The sequence below is a fragment of the Hypomesus nipponensis genome, chromosome 13 (assembly GCF_054491055.1).
Source record: "Hypomesus nipponensis isolate SF chromosome 13, ASM5449105v1, whole genome shotgun sequence".
Lineage (NCBI taxonomy): Eukaryota > Metazoa > Chordata > Actinopteri > Osmeriformes > Osmeridae > Hypomesus > Hypomesus nipponensis.
This window is the reverse complement of record NC_140373.1, coordinates 490340-501443: the sequence shown is the minus strand read 5'-3', so window position 1 is coordinate 501443 and position 11104 is coordinate 490340. Positions and strand designations below refer to the sequence as shown.

General features: G+C 48.3%; 1 protein-coding gene across 1 annotated transcript; it reads right to left on the bottom strand.

Moving 5' to 3' along the window:
* Positions 1-539: 539 nt before the first annotated feature.
* kcnh6b (potassium voltage-gated channel, subfamily H (eag-related), member 6b) lies at positions 540-10898 on the bottom strand. Its single transcript, XM_084670408.1, has 11 exons — positions 10719-10898; positions 9152-9577; positions 8317-8710; positions 7540-7739; positions 6932-7184; positions 6528-6715; positions 6248-6350; positions 5605-5841; positions 3305-3476; positions 2997-3165; positions 540-2841 (listed from the first exon to the last, which is right to left on the bottom strand). The coding sequence occupies exons 1-11, from the start codon at positions 10857-10859 to the stop codon at positions 2563-2565; spliced, it is 2562 nt and encodes an 853-aa protein (XP_084526534.1). The 5' UTR covers positions 10860-10898; the 3' UTR covers positions 540-2562.
* Positions 10899-11104: the final 206 nt, after the last annotated feature.

Below are 11104 nucleotides of genomic sequence, written 5' to 3'. Positions count from 1 at the left end.
CTCTAGGGTTGAGGATTTCATTGGCATGTCTTGGAGCCACACCTCATCCATGAGCAGTGTGTACTGTGTCCAGTCCTGATGTGTCCCAGAATGGGACATGGATGTACACCAGAGCAGAAGTCCCCACAGCTGGTGGCTGTGTGGGGACTCGCCCGGTGGGCAGGAACGCTCGGAGCCTCTCCTGGCACAGGACGTGGGGTGGGAAGTACCTCTCCCTGATGGACACACCTGTTCTTAGTCCGAAACAGAACTTTCAGCATGTTGATAAGTTGATTGACAATTATGTTTTATCTGATGGAGTAGATTGTTATTTTAGTGTATGCAATGTAGTGTTTTATTTTTTAGCAGTGTGAACATCATAATTATTCTTAATTCCCTTAAATTGCTCACTTAGTTTCTGTATATCATATGAATATTTCAACTGAACCAAATGTTGTAATTCATTGAATTGTGTTTTTTTATCATAAAAAATCTGATCAATTGTGATATGAAAATCTTTATTTAAACAGTCTACTAAATAACTTAAGGTTAGTGGTATATACATTAGACAGACATCTGAGAAGAAAAAAATATATGATATTATGTATCATATATTTTTTATATATATGAATTTTACTACAGAAAAACGATTAAAACAACTAATTTACATTACATTTATATTTATGCATATAGCAGACGCTTTTATCCAAAGCGACTTCCAAGAGAGAGCTTTACAAAAGAGCATAGGTCACCGATCATAACAACAAGGTATTCCCAAACATTGCAAGCAGCCAAAACATGAAGCATGCATTGTGAAAAACTAAACAAGTGCCAAAGGGAAGACTCATAAGAGCATGCAGTTATACAAGTTACAAATTAAAACAACATGAACCCCGAAAAGTGCAAGACTGTACCTGTAGAAGAACAATCAACAGTAAAATATTTCACAGTGAGTACAAGAGTTATAACTAACCTAGAAGAGCAACAAGTCTCTCAATAAGAGTCATTGTGATCCTGGAAGAAACAAACATCAGGTCCAATCAAGCATTCCTAAATGCTGTTGTACTCCCGGAACAAGTGCGTCTTGAGCCTTTTCTTGAAGGTGGGGAGACAGTCAGTGTCCCTGATGGAGGTGGGAAGCTGGTTCCACCATTGAGTAAAGCTGCAGGAGAGACTTGATGTAGTCGGGTGCAGTCCCGTTCACTGCTCGAAAGGTCAGTACCAGGGTCTTGAATCTGATACGGGCGTTGATGGGTAGCCAGTGGAGGGAGATGAGGAGCGGGGTAACATGGGAGCGTCTGGGTAGATTGTAGACCAGGCGTGCCGCTGCGTTCTGAATCCTCTGAAGAGGGCGGGTTGCACATGCTGGAAGACCAGCGAGTTGCAGTAGTCCAACTTGGAGAGGACCAGTGCTTGGACTAGCAGCTGGGTGGAGTGCTCAGACAGGTATCTCCTGATTTTGTTGTTGATGTTGTAGAGGGTGAATCTACACGACCGGGAGACTGCAGCAATGTGGGCCGTGAGGGAAAGCTTGTCATCCATGGTCACCCCGAGGTTCCTGGCCGAGGATGAAGGGGTCACCATTGCAGATCCCAGGGTGATTGACAGATCGTGGAAGATGGAGGGTTTAGCCCGGATGATGAGAAGTTCTGTTTTGGCGAGGTTCAGCTGGAGGTGGTGCTTGGTCATCCAGGCGGAGATGTCTGTGAGGCAGGCCTTGATCCTCGCTAAGATCCCCGGATCAGTCGGGGGAACGACAGGTACAGCTGCATGTCGTCAGCGTAGCAGTGGTAGGAGAAGCCATGGGAGGTGATGATTGGTCCAAGCGAGGTGGTGTACAGGGAGAAGAGGAGGGTCCAAGGACGGAGCCCTGTGGGACACCAGTGGAGAGCTGGCGAGGGTCTGACAGTTTGCTTCACCAGGAGACCTGGTAGGATCTTCCCGACAGGTAGGATGAGATCCACTGGAGTGCAGTGCCAGTGATGCCCATCTCAGAAAGTCTGGAGAGCAGGATCTGGTGGTTAACCGTGTCAAACGGTGCAGAAAGGTCCAGCAGAATGATGACGGATGACCTCGAAGCCGCTCTGGCAGACTGGAGGGTAGTGGTGACTGAAAGGAGGGCAGTCTCTGTGGAGTGGCCGGTCTTGGTGCCCGATTGGTTGACTCAATAAAACTATTGTACAGTCAAGTAAAAAATGTGAACAAAGTCAGGTAGAGGTGTAGTTCTTTAAGATGCAGAGTAAGATGCAAGCTGCTGCTTAAAAATAATTAATGTTCTGTTAGTACTCAGCTGCTACTGAGGTATTCAATTGATTTTTGTAACCACTGAGAAAGTTCATGTCCAGAGAGCTGCGTCAGACTCAGGCTGGTTGCCAGGCTGGTTGCCAGGCTGGTTGCCAGGCTGGTTGCCAGGCTGGTTGCCAGACGGGTGTGGGGGCTGTGTTTGGGGCCGGAGGGGGAGACGGTGAGGTGGCTGTGTTTGGGTCCGGAGGGGGAGACGGTGTGGTGTCTGTGTTTGGGTCCGGAGGGGGAGACGGTGTGGTGTCTGTGTTTGGGGCCGGAGGGGGAGACGGTGTGGGGGCATCATGTGAGAGGCAGCGCTGGGTCTGACAGGTGTGTGTGGACGTCCTCTGGGCCAGGGGGGAGGTCCAGGCTCCCAGGCAGGGAGGGGAATCGCAGTCTCCTGCTCAGTCCTGGAGGCCCCGTTATAGAGGGCCGGACCGAGGCCCGGGCGCCTGGCAACGCTCTCCCCTCCGTCTCCGGGGTAACGGACATGGTGTCGTCCGAGGCCAGGGTGACGTGGATGCCGGAGGACAGGGACTCCTGGGACCTGACCTCTGACCTCACGTCAGAGCATGGCTGAAACACACAAGACAAGGTTCAAAACCCTGCTGACCTCAAACTGATGCTGCTGAGCTGGTGTCTACGAGCTGAGCTCTGTCCCCACTGTCACTGTCTCTTCACAAGGACCCAGAGCTGCAGTCAGTACAAGCTGCTGGATGACCAGGTGAGTGTACCTGTGGGGGGGGGCTGTCCAGGGCCGGGGGGGGTGGGGGGTAGAGGCTATGAAGGCCCGGGTCTGTGGTACTGTAGAGGCCGGCTGGGCTGGTGTAGGCGGGGGGGACCACCTGCCCCTGCAGCAGCTGCAGGATCATAGTGATGTCAGCTGTCATGCGTGTCTCCAGCCTGCCCAGAGACCCACACATACAGCTCAACATGATGCCATTGAAAAATATTTTTTGTTGATTATATTTATTCACTCAGCAGACGTTTTTATGCGAACCAGCTGCATATTAAAAAGTAGCAGGTTTGAATCCCACGTTACCTGTGGAGCTGTGACTGCAGTAGCTCCAGCCGTGTCTCCAGGTCGCTGGGGGGCGGGGCCAGGGGCGGGGCCAGAGCGGCCCTGATGGAGGAGGAGCGCCCGCCGCGGGCGGGGTACTGGGGGGAGCCGGACGGACAGTACCTGTACACCCCAGGCACCGCCAACAGAGAGGCTGCAGGCACAGGCCCCAACACCATTAGGATTACTTACAGAGAGGCTGCAGGCACAGGCCCCAACACCATTAGGATTACTTACATTAGTTACATGTGTTCCTCATTCAACAGGAAGAAAACTTAGTACGGCAACCCTTTATATTCAGGTTACATAAACTACTGTGTAACATAGGAATACCTATAGTATCATTTTAGATGAATAGGAATTATGTATTGAAATTGCATTAAATGACATTAGATCTATATTAACAACTACTTTCCCCTGGAAAGCCCTACATACCCTATACCAAGTTTCACTTGTAATAATTAGTGCCTACAATGTTGTTGCTATAGGTAAAGGGTAGTGTTGTTACTATAGGTACACTGTAGTGTTGTTACTATAGGTACAGTGTCATGTTGTTACTATAGGTACACTGTGATGTTGTTACTATAGGTACACTGTAATGTTGTTACTATAGGTACAGTGTGATGTTGTTAGTATATGTACACTGTAATGTTGTTACTATAGGTACAGTGTAGTGTTGTTACTATAGGTACAGTGTAGTGTTGTTACTATAGGTACAGTGTAGTGTTGTTACTTTAGGTACAGTGTAGTGTTGTTACTATAGGTACACTGTAGTGTTGTTACTATAGGTACAGTGTAGTGTTGTTACTATAGGTACAGTGTAGTGTTGTTACTTTAGGTACAGTGTAGTGTTGTCACTATAGGTACACTGTAGTGTTGTCACTATAGGTACAGTGTAGTGTTGTTACTATAGGTACAGTGTAGTGTTGTTACTATAGGTACAGTGTAGTGTTGTTACTATAGGTACACTGTAGTGTTGTCACTATAGGTACAGTGTAGTGTTGTCACTATAGGTACAGTGTAGTGTTGTTACTATAGGTACAGTGTAGTGTTGTTACTATAGGTACAGTGTAGTGTTGTTACTTTAGGTACAGTGTAGTGTTGTTACTTTAGGTACAGTGTAGTGTTGTTACTATAGGTACAGTGTAGTGTTGTTACTATAGGTACAGTGTAGTGTTGTTACTTTAGGTACAGTGTAGTGTTGTTACTATAGGTACACTGTAGTGTTGTTACTATAGGTACAGTGTAGTGTTGTTACTATAGGTACAGTGTAGTGTTGTCACTTTAGGTACAGTGTAGTGTTGTCACTATAGGTACACTGTAGTGTTGTCACTATAGGTACAGTGTAGTGTTGTCACTATAGGTACAGTGTAGTGTTGTTACTATAGGTACAGTGTAGTGTTGTCACTATAGGTACAGTGTAGTGTTGTTACTATAGGTACACTGTAGTGTTGTCACTATAGGTACAGTGTAGTGTTGTCACTATAGGTACAGTGTAGTGTTGTTACTATAGGTACAGTGTAGTGTTGTCACTATAGGTACAGTGTAGTGTTGTTACTATAGGTACAGTGTAGTGTTGTTACTATAGGTACAGTGTAGTGTTGTTACTTTAGGTACAGTGTAGTGTTGTTACTTTAGGTACAGTGTAGTGTTGTTACTATAGGTACAGTGTAGTGTTGTTACTATAGGTACAGTGTAGTGTTGCTACTTTAGGTACAGTGTAGTGTTGTTACTATAGGTACAGTGTAGTGTTGTTACTATAGGTACAGTGTAGTGTTGTTACTATAGGTACAGGGTAGTGTTGTTACTATAGGTACAGTGTAGTGTTGTTACTATAGGTACAGTGTAGTGTTGTTACTATAGGTACAGTGTAGTGTTGTTACTATAGGTACAGTGTAGTGTTGTTACTATAGGTACAGTGTAGTGTTGTTACTATAGGTACAGTGTAGTGTTGTTACTTTAGGTACAGTGTAGTGTTGTTACTTTAGGTACAGTGTAGTGTTGTTACTATAGGTACAGTGTAGTGTTGTTACTATAGGTACAGTGTAGTGTTGTTACTTTAGGTACAGTGTAGTGTTGTTACTATAGGTACAGTGTAGTGTTGTTACTATAGGTACAGTGTAGTGTTGTTACTATAGGTACAGGGTAGTGTTGTTACTATAGGTACAGTGTAGTGTTGTCACTATAGGTACAGTGTAGTGTTGTTACTATAGGTACAGTGTAGTGTTGTTACTATAGGTACAGGGTAGTGACTCAGGAGAAGAGCTGACCCTAACCCTAACCTGGCAGGGTCCAGTCCATGCAGCGCTCCTGTGGGCTGGAGACACCACTAGGGGGCAACAGCTGCACCCCTGGGGGGGTGTAGCCCAGCCCCTCCTTCCCCCTGCCCCGGGGTGGGTGGGGCTTGTCACTGGTGTGGGAGGAGGAAGAGGAGGAGCCACAGCTGCAGAGCTCCTCCCACGCGCTCAGGGGGGCGGGGAAATGCCGGCAGGGGTACGGGTCGTCCTGGTCCATCCCGTCTAACACACCAACGTTACGATCATCAATATACACAGGTGTACTATCATACATGTCATTACAACTATTCACTTTACTATTATCACTAGTAGTATTAGAATATCATTACTAACATTATCACTACTATTGTCATTTTATATATCGAATATACTGTGTGTATATATAGTTTTTCATTTAATGAACCTTGGTCCTAACAGGTCACAGTAATTAACTGTTTCTCTTGTAAAGTAATGATCACGTCAGTCCTTGGTTGAGTCAATAACAAGTTGAATCAGTCCCAGGATGAATCAATCCCAGGTTGAATCAGTCCCAGGATGAATCAGTCCCAGGATGAATCAGTCCCTGTTTGAATCAGTCCTAGGATGAATCAGTTGTAGGTTGAGTCAGATGCAGGGCTGTGTGACTGACCGGGTCTGTTCCTGCAGTCCAGGGAGTGTTCTCTGTGTCTGGAGTGGCAGACCCACTCGTCTCCTGAGTCTGCCAGCGAGGTCAGGGGTGGAGGCTGCTCATCCTGGACACACACACACACACTGCGTATGGAGACTTCTACTATACACCCAGTCATAATTATGAACAACACAATATTTCCTTATTTTCCTAAGATTTCCTATTATCATTTAATAATCCAATACATTTGATATTAAAACGTGTAAACAGTGAGTGTATGTCTGGTGTGTTGGTCCCTAACATCACGCAGGTGGAAGGTGATCTCCAGGTTCCTCCAGAAGGAGTGGGCGAAGCTGGGGAACATGTCCAGAACCTCCAGGAGGTCGTCCCGCTGGATGCGCTGGAGGTCACAGTAGGTCAGGGCACGCACGTCTGCATTGGACTTCCCCGGCTCCGAGTACAGGGCCTCCCCAAAGATGTCGTTCTTCTCTAGAGAGAGAGAGAGACAGAGATGAGAGAGAGAGATGATAGACAAAGAGATGAGAGAGAGGACAGAGAGACAGATAAGAGACAGAGATATGTGGGGAGGGTGTTACTGTGATATAAGCCCCCTGGTGCAGAGTGGGGACATGAGAGCAGGAAGAATGGAGGACTTCATGCAAGCGTATGGGTCATAGTGTAGAGGTCAGAGGTCACAGGGTTTACCCAGTATGGCCACCACCACGTTGTTGCGGGTGATCTGGATGGAGCCCCTGGACAGGAAGTAGATGGCAGTGAGGACGTCTCCGTAGTGCACGAGCGTGTCGGCTGGCGGGGCGTGCACGGTCTTGAAGCGCATGGCGAGGGCGCGGAGGCATGCTTGGCTGCCCCCCCTGAACGCCTTGCAGTTCTGCAGCAGACTGCGGTTCAGGTGCAGGCAGATGTCCGCTTGCAGACACTCCGGGAAGCCCTTCAGCACCTTGACAGAGGGGGTCAACACAGAGAGCAGAGCAGATGTGACCCGGTCGCCCGGTGGAGATGGAGGGGACATGTCCCTCATGGGGTTAGGGTTAGGGGGGTTAGGGGGGTTAGGGGGGTTAGGGGGGTTAGGGTTAGGGGGCTTAGGGTTAGGGGGCTTAGGGTTAGGGTTAGGGGGGTTAGGTTTAGGGGGGTTAGGGGGCTTAGGGTTAGGGGGTTTGTATCATTGATGAGTACTTGATGAGGACTCAACAAAAAAAAACATATAAAATGTAAAAAAAATATTATATATATGATGTCACTGAGACAGCAGTTCATCACAGTACCCAGGGCATGATGTCACTGAACCAACTTACTGCGTTCATGTCGATGCCGTTGGTGTAGGACCAGGCGTGCTGGAAGTAGTCCTCCAGGCGCTGGCGCAGTCCTCCGGGGATCTGGTGGAAGCGGATGAACTCCTTCACCCGCAGTATCTGGGTGTGGTAGCGCGTGGTGCCCGAGTACAGGCGCTGGATGATGGCAGACACGTTCCCGAAGATGCTGGCGTACATGAGGGCTGGTGGAAGTCAGAGGGTAAAGGTCAGGCAGATGACTCAGTACATGAGGGCTGGGGGAGGTCAGAGGGCTGGCGGAGGTCAGAGGGACAGGGGGCGCAGGAGCCAGAGGCCCAGTTATGTGATGTGTGGATTATCGCAATTTGAGGGTGAAATGCAACAGGAGGGCTTCACGCAGAAAATGTGTTAGTGAAGGTGGTAGGGTAAGGTATGCCTGTGGGGGGACGTATGTGTTCTGCAGAGAGGGGATTCCACGCTTTGGAATGAAAGGGAGGAAAGAGCACAGAGGAACATCGCTCATATTTGATTATTTATGAAACATTTTCGTAGTGAAGGCGACAGGCGTGTGTTGCTTAGGCGGCTGAACAGATCGCGTTTTTGTTCCTGGTTCTGTACTTACATTTAGTCATTTAGCAGACACTCTTATCCAGAGCGTACTTGCTATATGAACTCTTTGTACGTAGCTTTGGGTCAAAAAGTATCTGCTAAATGGATCAAATTTAAACTTCTGTTATATATATATATTCTAAGACAAAATGTAAAATTGCTTTAGTTCTAGAAAGCATCAGCTGGACTCACATCCAATGACCATGACGCAGATGGAGAAGAGCTTCTCCGAGTTGGTGTTGGGGGAGACGTTCCCGAAGCCCACGCTGGTCAGGCTGCTGAAGGTGAAGTACAGAGCCGTCACGTATTTGTCCTTGATGGACGGACCCGACGTGGCGTCGCTGTCGTTGTAACGTTTCCCCAGCTGCTCCGCCAGGTTGTCCAGCCAGCCCGTCTCCGTGTATGGACGCTCCACGAAGCCGATGGCGTACCAGATGCAGGCCAGCCAATGGGCGATGAGCACGAACGTGCACATGAGCAGGAAGAGGACGGCAGCGCCGTACTCCGAGTAGCGGTCCAGCTTCCTGGCCACGCGGACCAATCGGAGAAGACGTGCCGTCTTCAATAGGCCAATGAGAGTGGCCATCTTTGGAGGGTCAACAGGAAGAGAGACAGGATAATAGGAGAGAAGACGGAGAGAGTAGAGCTAGACTGGAGTAGGACGAGGGGACTGGACGAGGGAACAGGAGACATCACATAGTCGATGGCTGTCTGGAGCTAACACTGTTATCAACATGATATCCATCAGGTCATTTAAGTCTAGTTTCATCACAATCACAATCCTGACAACAGTGATGGTGTGTCCCTCACCCAGGAACCTGGGATTGTTTTCAAATGTGGATTAACTCTAACTCTTACTAACCCTACTTATCCTAACCAACGCTACTAACTTAAAAAATAATTGATTAAGGATTAAATATATATCATTTTCTTAATAAAAAGTGGAAGGGATGGATTTGCAGTTTTCAAGAACGCATAATGTATAAATGACATCTAAATGTTGTATATGATGAAACCCTGTCCTCACCTCATCAGAGCCAGAGCCTAAGATCAGCAGGTCGAAAGGCACGGCGGCTACCAGGTCGATGGGGAACCAGCCCTTGATGTAGTGCAGCGCGATCCTGCCAGGCTGGGTCACCACCTCGTCAGTGTGGTTCACATAGGTGGTCCTGAAGTTGATGCCGATGTCCACGATGAACAGGATGTCCACCAGGAGGTCCACCAGGTTGAGGGGGTCGCAGGTGTAGCCACAGCTCCTCCTGCGGACATCCCGGTGTTCGTCCAGGAGGAAGGCGGCGGAGTAGGGGGTGAACACGGCAGTGTGGAGGACCAGCAGCAGGATCAGCCAGTCCCACATGGCCTTGAAGGGGCTGTAGTGCAGCAGGGTCCATCTGGAGGTGTCCAGAGGCTGGAGCTTGTACTCTGGAAGCACATCTGACTCCAGGGATAACACCTGGGAAGGACATGGATTCTCCTCAGGGGTGACGTGTACAACCTTCGTTTAGCATTCATGAAATGTAGAAATGTTATCAACAATTTTTGCAATCATAAATTAGTTTGGTCATCAGAGTTCATTTTATGGTTGAGTGAATGTGAACAAATGCTAGGGATACATTATAAAACGTACATTGTTACTTGTTAATTATCTATAGATTATTGTATCGGACTGTTTTCAATCCAGACCTCTGCAGCTACAAACCCTTCTCTCCTGTCATTGGTCAGGCCGCAGTGCCTGAGGAAGCAGCCGTAAGATGTTATGATGCTTTTAATTTAGCAGATGCGCTAGATGCTAGATGCGCTGCAGAGATGTGGGGTCCTGTTTATCCAGCCTGCTGGAGGTCTCTCTCTCTGGGACTGATTTCCCAGAATGACCCTCTGGCCATGCAATCAACACATGACCCCATCAAACAAGACCCAGAGAGAGAGAGAAGCAGAGAGAGTCTACATAAGATGACAGGGTCACATGTTACCACTGCTGATGTTAGATCAACTACAGAAAAACACATTCCCCAGTTCTCATCAACACCACCTCTCCTGGTCTCTCATTTCTGGTAAACATGTACCAGTGGTTCCCATCCAGAAGGCAGTTCTCTGGGCAGCAGTAGAGGGTAGTGTTAGCCTTGGTGCAGCCTGCTGCTCTGTGCTGCCTCTCAGCCCCCCCAGAGAGAAACAGCACTTTCCTACAGCAGTGATTTTTCCAACACTGGGTTTAACCACATCGCTGTCGGTGTCCAGGCTGCGCTGGGAAAGCTACCATGCAGGAGTGAATGCCTGCTCAGTGGGGCTTCTGGACTAGATATCTGAATGCAGGTGTTGAAATGATTTGGTCCAATGTCGGTGGGTGTTTCAAGTAGTCTTAGAGGATGTCAACACCCCATGTGAAAATAGCATGCAGTTAAGTGTGTCAGTATTGACTGATGAGCACTGCATTCATATAATATGGAACAAACATGTCAATATTGACCGTACGCACCATAACATAGCTAGTAACTATTGATTCTGTTCTGAGAAGTAAATCACTGTGCCGCTCCATCACACACAGGGATGCCACAGTAAGAGTTTGAGGAACTGAACGGTGGCGTGGCCTGTCGTACCTGCGTCACCTTCTCAGTGACGTGCTGGGTCCGATCCTTCACCTTGGAGGGGCCCAGCAGCTCTGCCCGGGGGGCAGAAGAGACCAGGCGCTCTGGGCTCAAGCCAGGGGCCCCCAGGTGGCCCGGAGACCCGCCCTTCATGGCATCCGCGTCGGAGGTGGAGCTCAGCTGGTCTGGAACCAGGAGATCTGTCAGGGACCAGGGAAGAAAGATTTTTTAACTTTTTATTTTGACACAAATGTTTTCCTTTACTCATTCACAAGACAGACATGTTAGGGTCAGGGGTCAGACATGTTAGGGTCAAGGGTCAGGGTTAGGGAGAGACAGAAAGGTGGATAGAGTTGGACTCACTGCTGTTGAGGTGGGCCTCTCCTCTCTCTCCTCCC

Coding starts and splice junctions, on each gene's coding strand:
- kcnh6b (XM_084670408.1), bottom strand. CDS start 10,859: ATGAAGGGCGGGTCTCCGGGCCACCTGGGGGCCCCTGGCTTGAGCCCA. Junction 9,578..10,718: donor TCACTGAGAAGGTGACGCAG/GTACGACAGGCC, acceptor TGTCCTTCCCAG/GTGTTATCCCTGGAGTCAGA. Junction 6,716..6,931: donor CGTGGTGGTGGCCATACTGG/GTAAACCCTGTG, acceptor CTCTCTCTCTAG/AGAAGAACGACATCTTTGGG.